The 24,894-nt window shown below is 46.1% G+C and overlaps 3 protein-coding genes across 5 annotated transcripts; 2 read left to right on the top strand and 1 right to left on the bottom strand.

The window, feature by feature from the left end:
- Positions 1 to 122: 122 nt before the first annotated feature.
- On the bottom strand, positions 123 to 5,953 carry TCEANC2 (transcription elongation factor A N-terminal and central domain containing 2). Of its 2 annotated transcripts, none has more exons than XM_023932384.2 (4): positions 5,351 to 5,953; positions 4,226 to 4,367; positions 2,830 to 3,023; positions 123 to 1,079 (listed from the first exon to the last, which is right to left on the bottom strand). In XM_023932384.2, exons 1-4 carry the CDS (start codon positions 5,450 to 5,452, stop codon positions 891 to 893), a joined length of 627 nt encoding a protein of 208 aa, XP_023788152.2. In that variant the 5' UTR covers positions 5,453 to 5,953; the 3' UTR covers positions 123 to 890. The 2 variants fall into 2 exon arrangements, with proteins under 2 accessions (XP_023788152.2, XP_086698351.1); XM_086842225.1 differs by having other exon boundaries at positions 4,226 to 4,363; positions 5,347 to 5,484.
- Positions 5,768 to 14,159, top strand: TMEM59 (transmembrane protein 59). Of its 2 annotated transcripts, none has more exons than XM_023932386.2 (8): positions 5,768 to 5,956; positions 8,175 to 8,280; positions 10,434 to 10,528; positions 10,735 to 10,887; positions 11,152 to 11,236; positions 11,578 to 11,659; positions 12,390 to 12,498; positions 13,192 to 14,159. In XM_023932386.2, exons 1-8 carry the CDS (start codon positions 5,768 to 5,770, stop codon positions 13,345 to 13,347), a joined length of 975 nt encoding a protein of 324 aa, XP_023788154.2. In that variant the 3' UTR covers positions 13,348 to 14,159. The 2 variants fall into 2 exon arrangements, with proteins under 2 accessions (XP_023788154.2, XP_023788153.2); XM_023932385.2 differs by having other exon boundaries at positions 11,575 to 11,659.
- Positions 14,160 to 18,115: 3,956 nt separating this feature from the next.
- Positions 18,116 to 23,419, top strand: LDLRAD1 (low density lipoprotein receptor class A domain containing 1). Its single transcript, XM_086901510.1, has 6 exons — positions 18,116 to 18,136; positions 18,510 to 18,561; positions 20,107 to 20,238; positions 20,662 to 20,799; positions 21,291 to 21,419; positions 22,128 to 23,419. Exons 1-6 carry the CDS (start codon positions 18,116 to 18,118, stop codon positions 22,271 to 22,273), a joined length of 618 nt encoding a protein of 205 aa, XP_086757636.1. The 3' UTR covers positions 22,274 to 23,419.
- Positions 23,420 to 24,894: the final 1,475 nt, after the last annotated feature.

Genomic DNA, 24,894 nt, shown 5'->3' with positions numbered 1-24,894 from the left:
CAAATATAGAGGCAAGAATTCCAGTTTTCAATAACTAGAAAGAATTTAAACAATAATTTGTTGGTTAGATTTGTTCATGCAATGATTCTCAACCATGTTCCTTTTAGAAAAAAAAAAAAGCCTTTAAAAAGGAATGTTTAGTTTTATTTAGAAAATTCATTACAAGTGTTTTTTTCACATTACAGTAAGAACAAGCACCATGTTTACATCATGAGTGAGGTTTGGAAGGCTGAACGAACTGCTCCTTGAACAGCAGAGGCATTAGACAGCACCTTTACCCTGGGGCTTTAGAAAATGCCCCAAATCACAGGATGACTGAGATGATGGAAGTTACTGAAATCCATTTTGCATCCAGCTCTGGAATGCAGCAAAGGAAAATCACCTTGGCACAGCAGCTCTTGCCACAGGCGGGGCCCAGCTGCAGCAGGCGTAGCTGATTTAGGGCTAACTAGAGTTTGCAATGATCCCCCAGGAATCCCCTCCCATGGACCAATACCCATAATTCCCAGTATTTCCAGCCAGCACAGCACTGAGCTGCTCCTTTAAAAGGGTTATTCAGTTCATTACACCTGAAGACCCACATCAAGGATGGAGTTAAACTGGGCTACAACAAACGGGCAGAAGAGAGAAACAGATGAGTCAGCAAGGATGGAAAATACACAGAAGAGCAGAAGAAACTTTCCTTGCAATAAGCTCACATGGATTTCTACCAAGTCAGATTTACAGCACCCATTCCATGATTAGTTCTTCCCTCCAGCAGCTCTGTTCATGGAGTGGTGCCAGGGAGTCACCCAGTCAGCCTTCCTGCGCTCCCTTCACCGCTGGAAGGGCTCCCAGTCCCACGGGGATGCAGGCACAGGAAGTTCTCCCTCGGGATCAAGCACAACACCTCACTTTTTATGGCTCTGTACAAAGGCAGGGACAGTGAGTGTGCCATCCTTGACTCCTGCTCGGGTCTCAGGTTTGTGCTTTAATGAGAAGACAAGGGCTCGCACGGCCCTGCGATACGGAGCGCTAATGAGGCGGGAACAGAGATGAAAAGCTTCACGCTCAATATTTTCAGCCAGTGGGTGATCAATCTGAAAACAGCAAAGTATAAAATTAGATCTTTACACTTAATAAGGAGGCCAGCTGATTGAAATTGGAGTTTGGTGCTTTTCAGTGTTTCTTCATTAATCAGCTTAGATTCAAGGAAATCTGCTTCCTATCACAAGTGTAACAGGAAGAGCAATTTAATTCCACCCTAGCAATTAAGGGACAAGGCAACGTGGTCAGTGGCAGGGAACATATCCCCACCTCCAGCTGGGTGGCAGTACTTTGCCATCACAACAGGAAACTAATCTGTGACAAGCTTTGGGTATCAAGCTCAACTGCAATTATAAGCTATGCTGTAGTGTCTCCATAAAACTCACTTTTGAGCTTGCTGATATAAGGTACCTTGGATACTATTTTAAACTTGATTCCAACAGCAACTCTAAGACATGCCAAACATTTGGCAACTCTCTGCCTGGTGCTATAAAGGGAAATGTGGGCTCTCTATGTGTAGAAGAAGGTGTAATTAAGAACACAGAAAGGGATTTGCTAAATGTTAATTATGTAGTTACTGCTTCAATGTGTGCCAAAACCTGTAATTCAGCACAGTTTAGGAAACCTCCCCCCCTTAAAGAAATTGTTTTAATTTCACTTCTGCCTTTTTGATGGGGAATCTCCCATGCTTTGCCTGTAGGAGATTCCAGTGAACTAAGTGGTATTCCTGCAAGTCCTTCACCACACAGGTTTTACTACCCATCACTAAAAAGTCCCTTGGATCCACTCAGTCCCACCTTCCCTTCTGCTTCTGTCAGCCTCTCAGGTGTCAGTGCAGCAGCTGTGGCTCCCCTGCCTTTATAAGCAGTTCAACTGCTGTAACCTCTGCTTGCACATGTGATGGCTGCAGGTGTTTTCAGGTGAGTCCAGTTCAGAGGCAACTCTGCTTTACTCAGTCTGCTTCACCCAAATCTACCCATTTTAGGCTGCTACCAGAATCTTTATGTCCCACAGATTCAGACTTCACAGTCACCATGCATAGCTGTGCTTTCTAGGAACTAAGCTTGACTCAGCAAAGGTGAGCTCCCACCTTCCAGAGTCATTCCTACAGTGAACCATCCTTCTGGGCTGCCCCAGACTGGAAGCTGGAGAGGTTGTTCTCACAGCTAGCAAACATACAACTTTGAAACTCTTGAATGTTTATCACTTGACTTGTCTTTTAAAGGATAATTAATGAATAAATTGAAAATTATAATTATTATGGCATTTCATAGACCAAGCAAACTAGTTATTAAGCCTTACAGCAAAGTCTTGTTCATTTAGTTAAACATACCTGAGGGATCTGGTATTTATCACTTTATACACTGTCAACCCTGCCTCTCCATTTTTGCTATAGATTTAAATTTATAAATATTTAATTAGGAAATGCCAGAAAAAGTCCAACCGTTGCTTTCATAGCTGTTTGTTACAAAAAACTTCATATTGTATTAATTTCATCCTTGTACAGCCCAACTGCAGTGGCCACACAAGTAATCTGTTAACAGGTTATGGAAATGACAGCAAATACACCTCGCTTACAATTAGCAGGTTCACTTGGTTAACACCAAAAAACATTACCTTGCAAATGAAGTTACTCATAAATAGGGATGTGCTATGAATCCCTAAAAATAGGAGCAGATCACCTGGTCTTGTCCCCACTCTGCAGGCAGGACCAGCTTGGCAGTATCTCTGGCTGGAAAAGGTTTAACTTGTTCCTACAAGAAGGCAATTTTGGAGCCACAGACAAGTGGCTCTGAACTGTACCTCTAATTCCAGGGCTTCACAGAGCAGCTTCCGAGCGTTCTTCCTGAAAGCCTCGGTCTTGGGATCGCTCCTGACCTCAATGGAGGGCCTGTTGGAGTGGTCCCTGATGAAGGTTCGCCACTCCCTGTAAATGTCCTTGGCGAGGCCGGACACGTCCGGGTCGGGGTGTTTGCGCATCTTGTTCACGGTGTGACCTGGAAAACAGGAACAGCTCCTTTGGGCCTGGCAGCTGGGAACAAACACAACTGGCACCACTCAAATCCTGTCGGTGCTAAAGCAGCCACACATGTTCTTAACTCAGGCAATCTCAGCAAAACAACCAAAGCATTGACACAAATACAAAATTACCAGGACTCAAGCATAGAGCTTGAGAAATTAGCAAGGAATTGTGAAAATCACCTTCCCAAGTCACCAAGATGACTTATTTAAAACAGGGCTACACTAGCTTTTTACACCAATCCTGGATCTGGTGAAGGTTTTTAAGCTTTTAACTGGGAACCCCTTTAAGGAAGCAGATGTTGCTGGTGATGGCTGCAGCATTTTAACATGGGAACACCACGGTGACTCCAAGCAGAATCCTTCCCATCGAGAACATCTGGCAGTGAAGAAGAGGCTTTCCCCTGCGAGGAGACAAAAGGGACCTTCCTGCTTCCAGAGGGGTGTTTTTCCCTGGCCAGGAGCGCTGTTGGCCAGGAGATGTCACTGTTAGGCTTCAGTGGCTCTTCCAGGCCGGCGCTATTCAGGCTGGCATTGGGAAAAATCCCGGGAAAAGCCTGAATAGGCTGAAGATGGCAAATGAAACTACAGATCAGAAAGATGGGGAAAGGGGCGACTGCAGCTCCTTTTCCAGGGCTCTGTGAACAGAGATCCGGCTGCTCTGATGGCAAACAAAGGCCGGGATGCTCTCCCTGTTGAGGAAAGGCAGGGACCATGTGGTCACACCTTATCCTTCCCCCAAGCCCTGTGGAAAAGAGGCAGGCAGCGAGCTGTGCCATTTGCTTGGAGCTGCCCATCTGCTGGGGATTCCTCAGTGTGAGGATGCAGGAGGCAGTTCCAGGCCAGTCTGAGGAGATTTTCTCACACCTTCAGAGGATTCAGCCAAATCAGATAAATGAACACTGATGGACAGAAGAAGGAATAAAACACAGAGCTACCAAGGAGAGCTCTTCAAAACTCTGACCACTAAATGGGTGATGCAATATTTCCTGGGAGGAATCAGAGGACAGCTGACATTTTCAGTACAAGCTGTGAAAACTGCAGGCTTGATATCAGCAATATTTCATTGGCAGCAATTTCCTCATTTCTTAAAAAGCTTCCAGACTAATCTCTAGTGTACTGACAAGCCAAGCAGACACAAGACAGCCTAATATTCACAGTTTAGATAGACCAGATGTACCTATTTTAGTGGAAAGTAACACTTCCTTGGAAGGTATCTTCTTCTTCAGCTCCTTCAAAGCTTCCATCAGGTTCTCTTTCGATTGCCCAGGAAGCTCGAGTATAGACTTCCATCGTTTTATGTCTTCCACAACCACAACTCTCTGAGAAAGAGAAAAGCCCATTAGGAAAGTGGAATATTGTTACAAGGAATAAGGACACTACCTTCATCTCAGCTAATGGGGCTGTTATCAGTGCATGAATTATTGATCGTGGCACAGAATACACAACGGGTACTTGCTTGGAATTAGAAAACTCCTGCAAATCAAGACTGAAGTAACCAGCAAAGAAAGTGAGAGGCTTCACCCTGGTCTGCCAAACTCTGGGGATGTAGCCAACGTCTCCTAGAAGTGTTCTGAATTTAAGGAATCCATTAAATAGGAAAAATGATTCGGGGGAGGTGGCTGATTATCCTTAGAATCCAGCTCAGACTGACTTCAGAAGTAAAACAATGCCAGCAAGGTGAGAAACAAAGCATTAGAGAATATGAAGGCAGACCTGAATACGCTGCACAGTTGCAGTGTTTTTCACTGGTTTTGCCACAGAACTTGACAGAACAGACTGCAAATAGTGCAAGTCTCATATTTTGGATGTGAAGCATCTTATCCAGCAGTGGTCAGACTACTGCAGTGCTTTATGCACCATTCTTTTGATTTTTGCCACACTTGAACTTTTTGGTGCAGCATGTTTTGCTGTTGTGTTTCTACAAGCAGGTGACCAAGAGGGGTTCAGCTCTCGGGCAGGTCTCACTCGAGACATCCATGAAATGAACTGAAGGGTTTTTCCTTGCTGGGAAGGGATGAGAACCAGCTGGAAATACTGAGGCTGGCGGTATCACCGGGCTGTCCTCGAATCGTGTGCCCAGCCTGACCCTGCACCACGCCGAGTTACAACCCATGGAACCGCTTGCAAAGCAGCAGAGCCCTCTGAGCCTGTACAACCACTTCCCTGTTCGGATCCCACCTCAGCGCTGCAAAGATTCCGGTGCAGACCCGGTGTTCACACACACCGCTGCTCCCCCGCCGCCCCGCCCGTGCCGCACCCGGTGTCCCGGCCGTGCCGCCGCAACCTCCCGCCGGTGACCTGCCTTGAGGGACTCGAGGGTGACCTGTCGGCAAACGCGGGGCCCGGCCGCGGCCCGTCGGGGGCTCTGGGGTTCGCGGGCGCGGCGCACCACGAACCGGTCCATGTTCGCCCTGCCGCCCTTCCTCACGGAAGCTGCCACGGCGGCCCCGCCATTTCCGCCCGGTAGTTCCCTTCAGGGGCGAGGCCCTATGGGGTGGCCGAGGGTACCCCGCGGTGTGAACTACGTGTCCCAGCAGGCCTCGCGCGGGAGCAGCTTCCGCTGCCTCGCCCTTTCCGCACGGTAGTTCCCGCCGGGGGCGAGGCTCTATGGAATGGGCGGGGATGCCCCGCGGCGCTGACTACACCTCCCAGCAGGCTCCGCGCGGGGCACGCCTCGCGAGAGGCTGCCGCCGGCCGCTGCCGGGGCGGAGGAACGAAGATGGCGGTGCGGCGGGGAGGCCTCGCCGTCCTCCTCCTGCTCCTGCCGCTGTTCCTGGTGATCCAGGCGGGAGCCGCCTCGCAGTCGATTCCCGCCGCCTCCTCCGAGGCCTTCGACTCCGTGTTGGGCAACACGGCATCGTGTCACCGCGCCTGCCAGCTGACCTACCCCCTGCACACCTACCCCAAGGTACGGGCGGGCCCTTCCCCGCACCTGCGCCGCTTCCCTCCGCCTCCCCCGGGGCTGGCACGGCCCGTCCTTTGCCCCTCTCCCCTGCAGCTCCGCGTCTTGTCTAAAGACAGATACTTCTTTACGTAAATAGATGGGTAGGCTGCCGCTTGCCAGTGAAGCGCTGTTGTCAAAGTACAGCTTTGTCAGTGCTGGGGCTTTTGTGGGTTTTGGGCGTTTTGCTGTTTTTTTTTTTTCCTTATGCTTTCCTAAAAAGGGAGCTGTAATTTGGCTTGGGCTGCTCCGTATTTTGGGCACTGGAACTGTGCTGTGTTCGTGGCAGGGCAGAGATCCTGAGTCAGGGCGCCAGTGCGGCACTTGGCTCTTAAAGGATGAAGCATAAATGATGACAAACAAGTAGATGGTCAGAGCCTTTATGGCAATCTTTTATCTCATGATAAAATACTGAAGTTGTGTCTGGTAGAAATTTAATTTCACACCCCAGAATTTGCTGTTGGTTCATGCTTTGCACGCCTTTGAACTATGGGCTTAAATTTAGAAAATCCGACATAAAAAAATCTCATATTTCCTTGTTCTTTCTTGGCAATAAACTTCATTATCAACTGCAGCAGGTGGAACTCTTACCCCATATTTGGGATTTCACAATCCCAAATGCTGCTGGGAAGGCAGCAGGCGAGTGGAGCAGTGCTAGGATCAGGTAACAGGGCTTTGTCTGCTTCCCTGTGGAATTCAGTTGGATTTTGTAGCTGGAAAGATGTAGCAGGGAGTTGTGTGGAATATGAGTAAATTTACACATGTATTACAGTTTGTTTTGGTGTATGGATCTTGTTTCTCTTGTAGGACCATTGAAGTTCAAGGAGGGCTGATATTTATGTGATTTTTATTACACTTTTGAATTTTGTTGCTTCACTTTTTGAGTAAGAATTTTGTCATGTCGTGTTGTTCATTAATGCAATTACACCTTTTAAATTTAGTGCTTGTTTTGTTTGTCACAGAAGTGCTGGTGGAATTGAAAGAAATTTGTTTTAGTTGTGATTGGAAATTAAGACAAACTTTATTAAAAGTGTTGTGGAAATCCATCTTTAAAGCTGGTTTATCTGGATGTCAAATTAAAAAACATTTTCTGACAGCACCACCCACTTTGTCAGTGTTAGACTTGAATTTTAATCTATATTCACAGTTTCCTACTCTTGTGCCTTTAATGCACATGAATTTGTGCTCTCAATTAAAATGGTCAGGTCATTTACAACAGGTTGTACAAGAGGTGTGGTGTGTTTGGTTGTTGTTAAATTAATTCAGAGCCTGTTTTGCACCTGTGCAGTTTGAGTGGCTGCTGGCTTTGAGGTTCTGGTTCATGGGTCAGTGGCAGGGTGTGGTCAGGGGGACACTCCTGTGACAGAGGCTTTGGTTCACATCCATTCCCCTGGACCTGTGGACAGAAGAAATACTAGGTGTAGGATTTCTATATTTGCTTAATTTTAATAGCTGCCAGTGGGGAAGCACTTTTGCCCTTCAGTATAATAAATAAACATTTGTGTTTGTGGAGCTGGCACTAGGTAGATAACCAGGATGCTGTGCAGGACATCAGAAAATAATCCCTTTTTCTGATAGTTCTGTTGTAGCTCTAATTAGAGTCATTAGACTGTTTAGATACATTGTATTCCACTGTCAAAAGTATAGGATTTCTGTCCTTTCCTGCTGGGTTTTCCCATTTAAGTTCTGAGAATGGAGATTTTCTACTCTTTGTAGTGTTAAACATCAAAAAATCTTTTACAGCACTGTCTCTTAATTTCAAACACACCACTTTCTAAAACATTAATTTTGCTTGTGAGTTGTGGGTCTGGAATTACAAAACAGCATTTGCTGTTCCAGGTTTGCCCACTGCAGAAGGAAAAGCTCTGTTTGAAATAAATCCATAGGTTTTGCTGTTCCAGGTTTGCCCACTGCAGAAGGAAAAGCTCTGTTTGAAATAAATCCATAGGTTTTGCTGTTCCAGGTTTGCCCACTGCAGAAGGAAAAGCTCTGTTTGAAATAAATCCAAAGGTTGTTAGTGCTGCTTGGCTTGGGTTTATTTCATCCCGTTTCACCTTGAGCTGGGTTGTACTTCTGATGGAGGGAAGGAGGACAGAAACACCCAACCAAACAACAAAAAAATACTTGTTTTCTGACAATTTGTTGTGGGCTGGAGGGATGCAAGCCTTTCCTTGTGCCTCCCCAGGAAGAGGAGCTGTACGCCTGCCAGCGCGGCTGCCGACTCTTCTCCATCTGCCAGTTCGTGGACGATGGCGCCGATTTGAATCGGACCAAACAGGAATGCGACTCTGGTGAGCCCTCAGAGCCCCTTCAGCATCCCATCAGCTGAAGTGGAGGGGAGAGCTGCAATGTCTGAAAGGGTGGTGTTGAATTGGTGGCCTTCTTTTAGTTGCTTTGGGTTTGTTTAACGGCTTCTTAAAGTCTATATACAGGATATATATAAAAAAATCTTATGGGAAAGTTGTTCTCTGTGAGTTTCTCCTCAGTGTTGCTGTTTTCCTGAATTTCTCAAGTATCATCAGTCTCTGTAAATAAATTAGAAATACTGCATTTTACTGTAAACAGTTTGTCATAGAAAACACAAAATGCCTGGGGGGAAATCCAGGCAAATGAACACTTGTCTTTTAATAATTCCCTGTGACAATCAGTCCCATTTGCCGTTCCTGACAAATCTGTATGTAGAAATGAATTGTTCAGTGGAGCAAGAGCACAGATTTTAATGTGCCTTATATCTTGTGGTCTAGCCTCCATCCTAAGCTTTCCTTGCAGCTAAACCCTTGGGAATGAGGTACATATTTTGTTTGGAATAGGCCTTTAAGTACTGGTTACTAATTCTCTCTGGCTAGCTGTGTTAGAGCAGATATTTAACAGTGAAGATGAAATATATAGAATCATTTAAGTTGGAGAAGACCTTTAAGATCATCAAGTCCAGCCATTCCCCCTGCACTGCCAAGCCCATCCACTAAACCATCTCCCCAAGTGCCACACCTTTATGTCCCTCCAGGGATGGTGTATGATACAGGCCAATTAATAGTGGGTTTGGAATTCTGTAGAACTTTCTTCCAATAATGTCGAGGAAGCTGATTCAGTTTTATTCAGAAAGGAAAGGTAGGAACTCTCCACCTTTACTACCAATACAATTAATCACCAGGCCAGCATTCAGGGGGGGCTTTTGTCCTCTCAGTAGCTCCTGAAAGCAAGAGAGCTTGTGGCCAGCTCAGGTAGGGAATCAGAAAGCCTGGCATGCAGAGATGCTAATGTGTTACAGAAGTGCAGGAAATGCTCTAGAAATGGGCTAATGCTCCAGTCTGTCACACTGTGTGTAGCTGTGATACAGCCTGTCAGTGTAGTTGTCAAACCACACACGAAGGAGTGCCATAAAGCAGGGTAACGTAGCAATAGAGCACATGTACAGTAATGGAACAGTTGCTTATTTCTGGTTTAACTCTCCTTTCTGGGACTGTTGTCTTTGCTGGCTTATGTTCTGTGATCTGCTGTGGGTGCCCTGAGTGATAAGTGTTGTGTGCTTGGCAGATCCATCTTGGCTGCTCTGCTCAGTTCTGTCTCTGGTGCTTCCTGCAAACACTGACTCGGTGGCAGTTGTAGCATGGAATGGCTGCTCAGGTGCCACAAGCTGAACACTCAGATGTTTAGCTGCTGCTGTCATGCTTCCTGCCAGCTTCTTAGTCCTTGTGATGGTCCATTTGTTCCTTTGGAAAACTGGGAGAGCTGCTGTCCTCTGTGTTGCTTTTTGGTTTGATTCTTTAGTTCAGGTACTACTGCAACACCGTCCACCTAAGCTTTAGAATTGTGCAGGAGAGCTGTGCCAGCGTATTGTCTGCCTGATTTGTCCAGGGGCAGAATAAACTAAATTATTCTCTCCAAATAATTTAGATTTCTCAGTCCTTATGATCTCTAATGAGCAATTAATAGAAGCTCTTTCTAAAACAAAGAGTTCATTTCATTTTTCATAAGAAAATACTCCATAATACTTTCAGTGCAGTTGCTGTATTAGCAGGAAATGCTCCTTTGATTTTCCTGTGATACCATGGCTTCTGCTGTTACCTCAAAGGGATTTAACGGACTGATAGTCCCTCTGTTCTCTTTAGGATTCCATCTCTGCTCTCTGTTGTTTTGTGTGATATGTAGAGGAAAGCTATAGTGGTGGTGGGAGGATCAATGAGAACTTGCATCCCTGAGCTCAGCCAGGGTAATATTGGTGATCATTTGCTCTGATTGCAGCCAGATTTCAACTCCCTGCTCTGTTGAAGCTCTGATTCTGTCATTAGACCTCAGAGCAAATGCTACCCTGGGATTGCCATATCTTCCCCTGCAAATGGGACTGTCAACTGCTGCTTTGTTTCTGATCCAACTTATACTGAGAATGTTTTCTTAACTAAAATGCAGAATTTATCATCTGATTTGGGGAACTTCTCCCTTGCAGCCTGTACTGAAGCATACTCCCAATCTGATGAACAATATGCTTGCCATCTTGGATGCCAGAACCAGTTGCCATTTGCTGAGTTAAGGCAAGAGCAAGTAAGTAGGTGACATGTTTTTTAAATACCACCTACTTGTTTCTGTTCAGTGTGTGTCTTCTCTTTTTTAAATTTCTTCAAATGGAAAATAAAATTTTCAGTCCTAAGGACTGAAATCTAGACATGAGGTGAGGGGTGAGCAAGAACATAACTTCTGTCCTTTCCATATAAAAACAAATAGAAAAAATGTTAATGTTGTGCTTGCAGTTAATGTCCCTGATGCCAAGAATTCATCTCCTCTTTCCTCTGACACTGGTGAGATCATTCTGGAGTGACATGATGGACTCAGCTCAGAGCTTCATAACATCCTCATGGACTTTCTACCTTCAAGCAGACGATGGCAAAATAGTCATATTCCAGGTGCTTCCTTTTTTCATTGAGATTAAGGTGTCCTGGCTGCTGACTTCAACTCTGCCCCTTCCAGCCAGAGAAAAGACTGTAGACACCATTGAAAGTGTTTAGGTTTACCTAGTATTTCACTGCCTTTAGGGCCATTTTAAAATTCAAACTTAAAAGAATAGAGCATGCCTTAAGGTTAATTTTTCTGTTAGTTCTGAAAATGTAAATTATCAAAATCAGTGGAAGCTTTTTAGCAGCATCTCCTAACTCCTTATTTTGTTTTAGTCAAAGCCAGAAGTGCAGTATGTTCCACAGCTTGATCAGGAAACTGGAGATACAAAAGGATCCTTGTCGCTGAGTAAAACAGCCTGTAAGTTGTTCTTTGTGCTTTGGAAGAGTAAATGTAAGTGTTCCCTGACATGGAAATTTAAAAAATGACATTACAGGTGGCATATGAAAGCAAATTTTTAGAAAGCTGCAATATAATTATTTACTGTGCAGAGTGCATTGTGTACACTTGGCAAAATGTGGTAGAAACCAAACTCTGCTGGAAATGGAAGCCTGCAAGCTGGGGCTGTTTTAAAAGCTTCTGTAAATGCTTTTAAATTTAAAATTCTTTTAAATGCTGTCTGTCCAAAGTGTGTGGGGTTGGTTTGGGTTTTCCTTCCCCTTGCTCTCCTGACCTGTGTTTGTGCCGTGGTGCCTCAGCAGACGGACGTCCCGGGAGCTCACAGACATTCCGGGGGCTCTTCGAGGAGCGAGCGAGCGACAGCTTCTTCAAGTGTCTCTCCATGTATGTATGTCCTGGGGTGTCTGTGTGTCTGTGCCCACTGAGGAGGGTAAAGGCCTTTCCTCTGTGTGTGCAGCACTGTTGGGAGGTCTCAAGGTCTCCGAGTCTGTAGGCTCAGGAAGCACAGCATCACAGTTTTCTATCTGACCATTGGTGCTGCTTTGCTGTGTTGGCTCCGTGTTTTCTGCAGGCTGTCCTGCCAACTTTGATTTTCTTTTCCATTTCAAGTGAACAACATTTTGATAATTTCCTGCACTGTGTTTTGAGTGTGTTCTGGGAATTGTTTAATCAATACTGTGTTTTGCCTGTTCATTAGCTTTGGATGTGTTTTAGGGCAAAGCACTTTGTTTTGGGATTGTGTTATGTAGCACACTGGTATGTCTTGTTTCCAGGCTGAAAATACTCAGTATGTATTGATTAAAGCTTTTTTATTTTCTCCTTAAAAGTTCACACATGAAGGATCAGTGAATTGCCCTGCAGATGCATAACAGAAAAATCTGTTTTTAAATGTGTGAAAGGGAGGATTCTTAGGGCCCCATAACAAAATCAAGCAAGTCTTTTGTGATACCAAACAGGCATTAGAGTACCCAGGAGTCTGCAGTGGGCTGTGTAGCTGGAAGAGCCAGAGACTAATGAATTGGCAGGAAAGGCAGTCAGAAATGAGCCAAACTTTTTACAGGTCCATTGTCTTGTATTCAGTCTATGAAATCTATCAGCATTCTTCTCATTTCAGAAATTCCAGTTGGATTTTAACTACTACGCTCGTCCTGTCAGTGCTGGTGCTGCTCTGGATTTGTTGTGCAACTGTAGCTACAGCTGTAGAGCAGTATGTTCCATCTGAGGTACTGCATTTCAGAACTACAATGTTTGGGATTTATTCATTATATTGCTTTTATGTTACAGCTCTCTAGAAACTGAGAAATATTTGGGGAAGGTTCAGTTAAGGAGGGATTTTAATTTTTGGATGACAAACCAATTTTGTTTATTTAAATGATGGTTTTATATCTGAGCATTCTTGCTTATTCCTGTGGCTCACAGGAGCTCTGATTTAAACATGATGTCTTTTGGTTTGTAGTGCTGTACTCTCAACAGCCTTCAAATTGTTGTGAACAAATGGAGGTTGATTCTCATTTGTCTGGGAATGAAGCTCTACTGAGGGTTGGGTGGTGTAGGGGGGACCCAGTATGGGTTTAATGCAGGAGGATCAATAGTGAGAACAGTGACAGCACAACTATTGGTGAGTGCAGTGTCATGGAGGGGAACAAGCACTCCCCCAGTGCCCAGGGAGCCCTGACTCGATGTTTGCACACCAAAGGAGCTGTTACACAAACGCTGTATCCACCCTTGTTCTGGCAGATTTAATACATTTCTTCAGGATGCAAGCCTAGTTCTAGCTGTGAATTTCAGATGTTGCAGAAAGCCTTGTGCTGCAGGGCTGCAGCCATCAAAACCTGGAATTCAGCTGCAATCTGAAATTCATTTTATTCACAGTATGGAGAGTCTTTGTCTTAAAGTACCTTGTTTAAATGTTTCAGAAGCTGAGCATCTACGGAGATTTGGAATACATGAATGAGCAAAAACTCAACAGATACCCACCCTCTGCACTTGTTGTGGTTAGATGCAAGACTGAGGAACATGAAGAAGCAGGACCTCTTCCTACAAAAGTCAATCTGGATCAATCTGCAATTTAAATCCATTGGATGTGATAGACTAATTCTAACAGAGCTAGAAACTCCTGATTGATTGTGATGGTTCTTCAGATGAGAAGCTTAGCAGCCAGTCTTTAAATGCAAATAAAGTTGCAGAATCAACAAAGGTCATGGGATTTTGTTTTCAGCTAGTAGAGGAGATTCAGACATTCAGACATGAATTTGTTTGTTTCCAGGCATAATCACTTTTCACTGGTGTTTGCTATTGTGTCTTTTTGCTTACAAAAGTTGTAAGCATGCTTTCCATACTTCAGCCAGGACACTTTCAAACTTACTTGTGTGTTCTAGGATGTAATGTGTACAGTCAGAGTTAGCTTTGTAAAGGTATAAGACGTTTTAAATAGGCAGGAAATGCCTTTCTAGTGTTGCACTTTCTGTTGTAGTTAAGAGAAAATATTATAAAATTATCTGCTGATTTTTTTTGTACTTGTTAATGTCCATGCACAACCAACCTTGTCTTCAAAAATAGAAATATATTTTTTCTACAGTGTGGCAATATTCAAGGTGGAAAGAGTTTGTGAGGTACTGTAAGCTAGAACTCAGCTTGTGAAAGATGGAAACTTGTTAAAATTTACAGACATATCCCTTCACATGTAGAACATTACATGGTCAGTTATTTTGTCAAACTTTAGCCTTGAGGTCTTTAATTGCTTGTAAAGTTAGCACCTGTGTTTTCTGAAAACTTCTACTTTCTGTTCTTGATTAACTATTCTGGTCTTGTAACTTCATTTACAGAAACAAGTTGATTCCTGAGAAATGAGAGCAGACAAATAAAAAATTGACTGTATAGAAAACGTTGACTGTATAGCTTTTTACAATGGTTAATTATCGACCACAACAGGCTCAGTGTGAAAGCCTGTCTGTAGCCTTCCTCTTATGGGCAACGTGACCTGATTTTGCTGTGATTCACTAACACAGCAACAACAACTAACAATGTCCCTCATGCCTAACCTATTTTTTGTGGCTCTTACTTTATGCTGGTTCCCACAGTGTTGGCAGGTTGGGGGTGTTGGTGATTTATTTTAGGGTGTCTAAGTGAATGCTGGCTAGAACACAGTCTTCAATTCACTGTCATTTTTTTTGTTGATTAGACAGAATTCCCTCAAAGGTTTAAAAAAATGTAATGAACTGTGGTGATTCTGGGTGATGCAGTGATGTATTCCCTTACCTAATCCTGCCTCAGTGTCCGTTCCCAGCTTCTTTCTGAGCAGCTGATTGTGTGAGTGCAGCTGATGGAGCCTTTCAGGCAGAATGTGCAGACCCCAGCCCAGCAGCACTCCAGCAGTGTGGCTGTCAGGAGCTTTCAGGTCTTTGAGGATGTTTGTTTCAAGCAGGTTTCTATCAGCCTGCAGGAACTGAACTCTTAAATCACCTGTACCTCTTCACACTGAACTCTTCAATGGGACAGCCCAGGAATTTGGGTGCCAGCAGCCACTGCCCTCTGTGTAGGTGTCATTGCAGAGGCCTTGCTGTGAGAAGGGACAGGGTGGTGTTTGGGGACACTGCTCACTTGGCAGGGACAGGGGTTGCCTCTGTCAGTGAAGCTGCAGCAGCAATTCAGCCGCATTTCTGCTGGCACAGGCACAGCCCAGCACGGCCCTGCTCTGCTGGCAGTGCCAGAGCTCAGATGTGATGGGTGCAACCCTGTTCAGCAATCACTGCCACTGCTGGCTTTGCTTCAGGGATTACTGCCCATCTTCTTAGCACTGTGGTACTTGGGATTTCCAGAAGAGACTTCAGCAATTCCCACTTTTCTAACTGAATAGCTTATGGAAATGTTTGCAAGTCAGTTAAAATGTTGTCCTTTACCATTACGTGGTTGCAGAGGGAGCAGCTCCGTGCACACGTGGCTCTTTGCCTGCTCTAGTGTGGACAGTACCACCTCTGTTAGGCTGATGACTTGATTTCACAAAACTTTCTCTTCAAAACTCCATTGCTTACAGCCTTGGGCTTCAGTTAAGCAAACAACTTGTGCTTTCATTGTGTGTTTTGTCTTTTGTTAGCTGTTTAGTGACATTTCAGCTGAGTGATCTGTGCAGTGCAGCCAGTGATTCAGCAATGTGCTTTTGGGTCACAGAGAGCTCTGTGCCTGTGGCACTCTGGCACTTGGCACTGCTGGATCCAGAGCGAGCCAGAGCCTGAGGAATTTGGTGAGTGTTGTACTTGTAAATTTGTCAAAAGATCTTCCCCAGTAAAATCAGATACTAGCAAGTAATTGAACTGTTTCTCAGGATTTCTAATCTAAATGGACTCTTTAAGCTATCTTGGCATTTGACTTTGCAAAATGTCATTTCCTATTCATTTTTTGTTAAATGTTTGACTTACTGCCATCTCCATTTTCAGAGGCTGCAATTTGGGTTTGGTCTCTGCTCAAAACCACTGTTTAAATGAAAGGCCTTAAATTATTGAAATTGCAGGAGGAAAGCATTTTATATTCTCTTTAGGCATGCGTTCAACTGAACCTGTATCAGGTTTAGAATGGAATCATCTGGACACAAATGAGATGACCCTCTTAATTGTCTGCAGTTCACTGCTGGCAGAAATAGCCAAGGTACCTTTGGGGGAAACTGGTGGGGGGTTTAGGTGCTAGAAAAACAAAAACCTTCCATCATACTGAATATTTTCATATTTGTTGCTTCTTCAGCTTTTCTGATCTTTGTCAATTATTTTTTAAACTATTTTTTTAAGCTTCAGAAGAGCTTGCTTTTGTTTATTATGTTACTGCCATGAACTCATTTTTCTGAACTCTAAGCAGTCTTTGATGTGGGGCAACTGCTCTAAAATCCAACTGCCTGGTTGGCTGCAGCTGAGCTTGGTAATCCCAAAACAGGAAACAGATGGTGGTAGATGCCAGGTTGTAGAATGATAGAATTTTTTAGCTTGGAAAATACCTCCAAGAATGAGTCCAACCATTTCCCCAGCACTGCCAATGCCACCAATGTCCCCAAGTGGCTTTAGGGGTAGTTACTCCACCACTGCCCTGGGCAGCCAGATCCAACACCTGGCAACTTTTCTAAGTGAAGAATTTTTTTTCTGCTATACAATCTAAACCTCCTCTGGTGCAACTTGAGGGTGTTTCCTCTTGTCCTATTGCCTTTTAATTGGGAGGAGAAAAGCCTGCCCCCCAACCCAGCTCCAACCTCTTTTCGGGGAGTGAGAAGGTCCCCTCTGAGCCTCCTTTTCTCCAGACTGAACCTCCTGGCTCCCTCAGCTGCTTCTCATTACACTTGTGCTCCAGAGCCTTCCCCAGCTCTGTTGTCCTTCTCTGGACATCTCTTACAGACATTTGACTCCAAGGGTGGGTTGACTCCACATTTTAAACTCTTCATTGTAGATTGTTTTGCAGGGTATGCACAGCTGGCCTGCTTCACCTGGCTCTTACACAGGGCTCTTAGCCCATCACCTAATAAGCTTTATGAAGGCTCAAAATAGTCCTGTATCAAGTCTGATTAGGAACTGAAAACTTCCTCTTTAAAGAACAAGAGATCCAGAATTTAAGATCCTCTTAGTCTGACATTTTTCCACATTGCAGCAGCTGCCCAGACATGCAGACTGTTTGCTACTTGGTCTTGGATGTTTTCACCCAAAATCCTTGAAGTAGGAGAGTTTCCTTAGCAGCACCTTCAGTAGTGATGTATTCCTGTGAGAAGCTTCTGTTTTGGACAAGTTGGTGCTGCTGTAGTGAAGAAGGAGCTCCTACAGGACTGTGTTTCATTGTGGCTGGTCTGTGAGGACAGCACTGGAGATGCCCTGCTCATGAAGAATCTATTAACTCATGTGGGTTCATGTGTAGGGATGGAGAGGGAAGTTGGAGCTGTAGCTGTTCCTCTGTGTCAGGCATTATGTGGTGCTTTGAATCAATTCAAGGCAATGTCTCAGAGCCAACTTAGAGACAATCTGGCTGCCAGCCTCTCTTCCACAGCCCTGGTGAGACTGTCTTGCTTAGGGTGGCAACAATTTGGAAGCACCTGGGTCCTGTGGACCCTCTTGCAAGAACAGCACAGGCTCCTCAAAAACTTCATGGTGGTGCTTTTTCTCCCCACAACCCCCCTGCTGATGAATTTTCATCCTTGAAGCTGTAAAACTCCTCTGTGGGAGCTGTGCCAAGGCCTGCAGCCAGTTTAGGAGGCTCCAATGTATTTGTAAGTTCGTGTTTGCTGCAGGCTGAGCTGCTAAGTCTTCCTGCAGGCCTGGAAATTCAAGCATGCAGGTCAAAAAGGACCCTGGGGAATTTCCTGTGCCTGTGCTCAGTGCCCAAGCAAGAAAGCTGTTCCAGATGGTTGCATCCTGCACAACTCCCCTGAGATCTCATCAGCTGGCAGGAGCCTGGGCTGGTGCTGCCACAAGGGCAGTGTGACAGCTCTGCCATGGGAAGGAGGTGTGAAGAAATGAGACTTTCATGAAGAGGAGCAGATTCTCTTTCCCTTACACTTTAATTTTGAAGGGTTTTTCCGTGACCACAAAGGGAGGAAACGCAGTCAGCATGAGCTGGACATGTGTACTCACCCTCCAACCTGTCTCTCTCTCTCTGTTTACTCTGATTTGTCTAAAGCCCTGTTGCAAAACCATGTGTGAGATGAGAAGAATGAGTTTTGTTGTTGGCTTTCACTGGGGCTGGAGCAGAGGCTCAGCACTGCCGCTCCCCTCCTGGCTGTGCCGTGCTCTCCTCGCTCTCCTGCCTCTGCTGGCTTTGTATCCTGGTAACATCACTTGTGCTCAGGTGCAGAGAACTCCCTGCAGCTCTGGAAACATGAACAAAACTCATCCTCAGGTACAGTCCTTCAGAAAAATCCTACATACAGCTGTTCCCTGAAGTACGTGTGTTCATGACAGCGCTGTTTGCCTGACCTCTTTAACTTCTTTCTCTGAGATTTTGAGGTTTTTCTACTTAGCTTGATACAAAGGGAAGAGTTGATACAAAGCACTGGACTTGGTTAGTGTTTGTTTTACAAATGGGTAATTAAGGTTTAAAGGTGATTGTTTTGGGAATCAAAGCTGGGCAGTGTTTTCACCAAGGTAATTTTTGCTTGTATGTAACAATAATGGAGTACACGATGTATTCCTGGGAAAGATGTGAGAACCAGAAAAGCAAAGTTTGTGTGGCTGTGGGATTCTGTAAATCCCTTTTGTCCCTTTCCTTCTAGAGAAATGGTGATGTGGCTGCTTTTGGTTCAACAGAGTCCTCTGGAGAAAGAGGTAATGAATAAAATGCAGAGTTCTATTATTAAAGTATAAATCAATTGAAACTATCACTGTAATATAAAATACAACCACTATTTATGGTCTGTTTGGATGGATTTTCCCTCTTTTCTGTGTAGTGAAATGTCCAGACTATAAAATTAATAAACTGCAGCTGTTCTGTGTTGGCCTGGAGCTAGCAGTCACAGTGGTATGATAGGTGATCCTTGCCTGTCACAGAAAGGCTCATAATGAGCTTTTTGTGGCCTTTCCATATGTCTTTATAGCCAAACTTCAGCAAATTTTGCCCATACTCTGAAGGACAAGGTGAGATCAAACAGAAGAAAATAGCAATCCTGTAGATCAGCTTGCAACATTTCATCACCACCATTATTTTCTACTCAAGTCTGTTGGTAATTGTTGTGCTTTGTAGTCAGAGGTGTTTTGTAGACACAGACATGCTGTAATTCACCATTTCTCCTCTGAGCTGAAAACTTCTGTTTGGCTCCTGCTCGAGCGTGACAGAGGAGGAGGTTGCTGGAACCAGGATCCTTTTCCTGTTGAGCAAAGGCTGTGCCTTCTCTTGAGCTAGAACACTAAAACAATTAAGTAAACACAAAGCACAGCTAAGACAGATTCTAACTTAAAAGTTCTTTAAGTTCCTGAAAGCTTTTTTAAAATTCTAATTAAAGATTTTTAAGTTCAGATATACCGAAATCAATTATACAGGCAGGATTGTCTTTAGTGACTGGTTACTGAGATGATCACACTAGTATTTTTTGCTATTGGTCTGGGAATATGAAGGAATGGAGGAAAACACCCTGTTGGTTTAGAGGCAAAGCTCCAGGTGCAGGTTGCTGGGGTGAGGGCGGGTGCCTGGCATCGCTCCTTGGTGCTCCACCATTGTTACAGTGCCTGTGGGTTTGGCCTTTAGCTTCTGCAGTTGGTTTGGTTTATGTACCTGACTTTCTGAAAGCTGGGCTCCCTGGAAGGCTGCTGTGCCCTGGAAATGTCGCTGGGGAGGGAAAGGGCAGCTCTTCAATTCCTCCTCGCCATTCTGTGCTGATAATCCATCCTCATTCCATGGGACTGTGAGTCCTGGTTGGGGCAGAGAGCCTGAAGTGCTGTAAAATGAAGTCTTGCCTCTTGGGGGGTTTTGTTATGTGCTCTGGGAGGGCACCTTCCCCAGCCTGACACCAAGCTGCCCCGTGTTTCAGTGTCACTGCTGTCCCACAGGGCTGGGCAGGGGCTTGGCCTTCATCCTTCTGCATCCGAGTCCATGGGATGGGCTCTGATGGAGACGTGGTGTTTGTGCCATTCAACCCCAGTGCTCTGTAACAGCAGCACAGGTTCTTGCACACTGCAAGCAGCAAAATTCCCCATGAGGAGATGTTTAATGTTGGACTTTGGCTCTTTAAACTCATCAACCCCAAACCCCAGCAGCCCCTGCCAGTCTCGCACGCAGAGACCCCAAAACGTCAGCCTCGTGTCCCTGCACTGTTCCCCTCTGAAACACCCCAGGCCCTTCCTCAGTCCCTCAGCTCTCTCTCTTGCCTCCCCCAGGCTGCTGCCATCCGTGTGGTGCCCGCCCTGGCTGCACACAGAGACACCTCTGCATCTCTGCCGTGCTGCTGCTCGTCCTCGTGGCCGCCCTGGCCTTGGGGGTGGCACTGGCACTCCTGCCACGGGCACCAGGTTGTATCCCAAGAGTGGTTATTTTTTTGGTAAGGAAGGTCAGAAATGGTGCTGCGTGAGCAGAGCCCTCGTGTCCATCACTGTGTGTTTCATGGTGCTCTCCAGCACAGAGCAGGAGGAAGGGAAGGGACGAGCAGGGTGGTGGGGGCTGTACCAGCTTTGCTCAGCCCAAATGGCCACCAGCCACTCCCTGGCTCTGCTGTGCTGCTCCATGGGGCTGGGATAACTCTGGGTAGCACTGCCATGCTTTAGACTTCTGGTGTGGTTTTCAGACTCTGCCATGAACCTCTCAGAAATTAATCCTGGCCCCATGGTATTTCCAGAACAAAAAATTAATTTTGGAAACCCCCCTCTACTCCCCTTGATCTATTCCTTGTATCACAAAAATTCTGGAAAATAAATATTTTCTTGCTTTCCCCACAGTGAGCCGCTTCTGCACAGCCCCCAATAACAAGACAGGCTTCTTGTGTGATGACAGAGTGACCTGTGTCCCAGCCAGCTGGGTCTGTGACAGGGTCAGCAACTGCAGGAACGGAGAGGATGAGCAGGAGCAGCTCTGTGGTGAGTGGTTTTGTTGTGAGCATTCCCCCTGCACTGGGTCTTCCAGCTGTGAGACAGCAGCTGTGGTTCCTCTAACCCTGCTCCGTGCTTCTGGCTGCCTGTGTGAGCAGATAAGCCTGATAGAGCCTTTGCAGGGCAGATGCTGAGAGATGGCACTGCCCAAAACCTAGCAGGAATGCCAGGAATTAAAGACTCCAAGCTCTTCTGATCTTCCTAGGGAATTTTTAAAAACCACGATGTTGGTTTTTAAAAATTTAACACCATCAATGAAGTTGTATGCCTATATGGGTAATTTATTGTTCAGTCACCCTGGGGAAAAAATGAAATAAAGCAGAAACTGGGGGCAGACTTCCTGTGTTTGATGACAGAGCTTCCCATTTGTTCCCATTCATTTGATGCTGCAGGGGAAGTGTCCTGGAGCAGCCTTTGGTGCTTGCCATCCCTGGTGTGCCTGGGGGAGCTAAGCACGTCCTGTGTGTGTGCCCTTGCAGGTGACTTGCCCCACAGCCTCCCAGGGTACCTGGTTTTCTACTGCAGTAACCCCAGATCCTGGGTTTATGCTGACCAGAGGTGCAACGGGATGAACGACTGCGGGGACTGCTCTGATGAGACGTGGAGCTGTAAGTCTGTCTGCTGGCTCCTGTCTTTTCTGCTGAGGGGTTGCAACAGCTTGTGCAGGTGTGGTGCTCGTGGATGCTGCTGGCAATGCCTGGAGGCTGGCATCCACCACTAAAACACAGGCTAGCTGGGATGGGGCGTGAGTGTGAACTGTCCCCCTCGCTGCTGAGGCTTCTGTGACAGAGCCTGGTGGCACCTGAGAGGGGAAAGGCTCCGTGGTTTGCTCCCTGTCCCAGAAATTGCTCTTCCTCCATGGCTTGCTGATGTGGAGCAGTTTCATCGGGATGTGTGGCTGTAGTTTGTAGCAGCCATTCAAACTGGCTTTTGGTCAGCAGATGGGTGGATCTCCAAGCTGGGCAGGAGCTGAGTCTTGCTAGAATGAGCAGCAGATTTGTTCCTAAGTCACCTCCCCATGGTTTTGGAAAAAAAAAAGGGGGGGAAGGAAGAAAAAGAATTACAATTAATTGTTCCCCCCAGGATGGCCTGAAGGTCATGGCCCCCCCATGAAGGTCATTGCAATGTCACACTCTGGTTTCTCCCACAGGTAGCACCAAGCCAGTGTCTGCTTTGGTGGGCTCACAGTCACAGGGCTGTCACCAGCTGCTTTTCTGCTGGGGATGAAAGGATTTTATCCATGGGAGGAGGGAGGGAGGGAGGGGGTCAGTGCAGCAGCAGCAGCATTTCAGTCTCCTGTTTTCTGTCCTTCCCAGTGGCTGCCTGCCCCCCGTGTGGGCAGGAGTGGTGGAGCTGCAGCCCTGTGCACTACGAGTTCTGCTCCTGCATCCCCAGGAGGCTGTGCCGGGATGGCATCCAGCACTGCCTGGGCTGGTCCGACGAGTTCGTCTGCACAGCCTGAATCCTGTGCCCATCCCTGCTGGGGACAGCAGGGCGCTTCCCACACGTCACCCTGGAGCCTTGGGCTCCTGCCCTGCCACCCCCTTGGGAAGCTCCAGCCCGAGGAAATGGTCCCAGCAGGGCCCAGGGGTGTGTGGCAGCCCCTGGCTGGACACTGGCTGTGGGACAGCTGCCAGGAGTCTGCTGCCATGTGAAGGAGACGCTTCCTTCATGGGCAGCACTGACTCAGTGCCATGCTGGAGACGCTTCAGCAGGCACTGCTGGCACAGCCCTGGGCCAGGGGATTCTCCTCTGCCCACACTGGGGCCAGAGTGAGCCACGGGAGGGACACTGAGAACTGCCCCGAGCAGCAGGAGCTGAGTGAGGTGAGCCTCCAACACATCTCCATCGTCCTGATCTTCACTGGCAGGAGGAGAAGCTTCTATTTGTGTTCAGAACACATCTGCAGATGGTTTCAGCAGTGACTTTGAGGGCTCTGTGTTGATGCTCCCGGGACACTTCCTTGGGAATGCTGTGCTGGGAGTGACACCGTGGGGAGCTGCTGCTCAGGCCACCTCCTGCTCCCTTCTCAAACCATGAAGGCCAACACAGAGAGTGTAATGACATGGAAAACTGGAGAAGTTTCAGGGTTTTGGGGGATAAATCATGTCCCTGTGACAGCCAGGGCAGGGAACCAGCATGTAAATAACCTGCTCTTCACTCAGGGCTGTGCAGTTTTGCAGCAGCAGGTTGAGAACAGCCATGGAGATGGGAGAGGTCTCACTGAAATTAGCAAAGAAAGGAGGAATAAGAAGTCTCAGCCTTGGAGCAGAGAGCAGCAGAAAATCAACTGCTGCTCCCAGGGTGGTGTGGGATGACACTGGATCTGTTTGCTCCTTGTTTTGTTCCTCTGCCAGCAAGGCAGGGTCAGGCAGTCAAGCCTTCGAAGCAGTCTCAGGATATAGGTATGGACATGACACTGAAATTTAAGAAAGCTGAGGTTTTCTCTGCTCCTTTGAAAATCTCATCTGTGTCTAAAACATCGAGGAAAACCCCACATTTACAGTGAGTACTCTTACTTTTCTGGGCCCAAAATAAACATGAGGTGATCTTTTTCCCATTGCCACCCTAGGTCACAGATATTTAAAAATAAACCCCTGTTCACTCATCTCTTCTCTGTCCTGTGATCTGCAGCTCTGCCTGTCACTGTAACTCAGATCAATGGTGAATGTTGCTTCTAATTTGTCACTGGGATATAGCTGGAAATCGGAGAAATCTTTTTATAAATAGCTTTACAGTATTGTGACTCACAATTCACCTGGAATGAGATGGCAAAATCCTGCATGGGGAATGTTAAAGCTTCTTTTTCTCACCTCTCCCTCTCCAGGCCTGGCCAGGGTGCACAGCTTGGATTCTTGTGCCTGTGAAATGTTGTCCCCGTGCAGTAAGGATTGAACTAATCAGCTGTTAAAAAACAAATACAAGAACAGTCATGCTTAGCACAGGGCTTAGGGAATGGGATTGGTAAAAATAGGATTGGTAAAAAAATGTGCATCTCTCCATGGTCAGATCAGCACATCTCCAGTGCTGGAAGGGGGGTGGCAAAAAATTCTGTGGTGGCACCAGAAGCAGCTTGAGGGGGAAGATTTCACATCTTCCTCCCCTCTGAGCCGCTGTTTGGAGTCACAATTTGTGCCATTATTTGTCTCAGCAGAGAGTTGATGTAGTTGTCAGGGGAAGGTATTAATAGCCTTGAGTTTCTGGGAAAAGAAAGTAGGATTTGAATGCAAGTGTTTCGTGTTGCCTGTTTTGTTTGTGTTGTTTGTTTGTGTTCCTTTTTTGAGGAAAATTCTGCAGTAAGGAAAAGACAAAGGGGTTTTGTTCTTTATGCATTTTTGAGCTGAAGTTCATTTTCTTGGCCTCTTCATGGTTTCCAAGGATGTGCTGCTTTTCTTGGTGATGGATTATGGTAAACAGCAGTGTAAAAAGAAGATATCCTCTGATGAAGCACTAGTAGAGGAAACCTGGAGAAAATCCTTGGCCTCATGAGGCCCAAGAGGAAAATGATGAACACTCTGCACCTCAGCCAGTTTTGATGGAAACACTCAGGGCAGGGATTCAATGTTAAACAGTTACCTGCAGCATTACAGCTGCACAGACCAACACAGAACAGGTCTGAGAGTTCAGGTGATTTATAGCTGATCTGAATAATCAATATTTGAATTTAAAATGCCCCTCAATGTTTCCAACTGGAGAAGCACAGTTAGTGTATTGCAGGCACACTGAAAATGTTTTTTAAACCACAGAATGATGTCAAATGCAGTGAATTTGCTTGTAAGGCAGAATGTATTACAACTGCAGAGCATAATCTCTACAGTAACCTCATTCCAGCTCTCATTTCCTGGGCTAAAATGAGAAAGAAAAGGGACTTGTGTTCCACTTTGGGCTTCTGCAACGGCTGTTGGCAAGGTGATACTGCCTCTGCCTCCCTTCCCAGAGGTCTGTGCTTATCCTTTGTTCTCCCTCCCTTTGCCACAGCCCCATCAGCACAGCCTGATGCTTTTGGGCTGAGGTTTCTGTTCCAGCAGCACTGTAAACATCCCATGGCACTTGACAAGCCCAGTGCAGCTTCATTACAGATGA

This window comes from Cyanistes caeruleus, chromosome 9 (assembly GCF_971803275.1).
Source record: "Cyanistes caeruleus chromosome 9, bCyaCae1.hap1.1, whole genome shotgun sequence".
Taxonomy (NCBI): Eukaryota; Metazoa; Chordata; class Aves; order Passeriformes; family Paridae; genus Cyanistes; species Cyanistes caeruleus.
The sequence above is the reverse complement of the archived record's forward strand: the minus strand, read 5'-3'. Positions and strand labels throughout refer to the sequence as shown.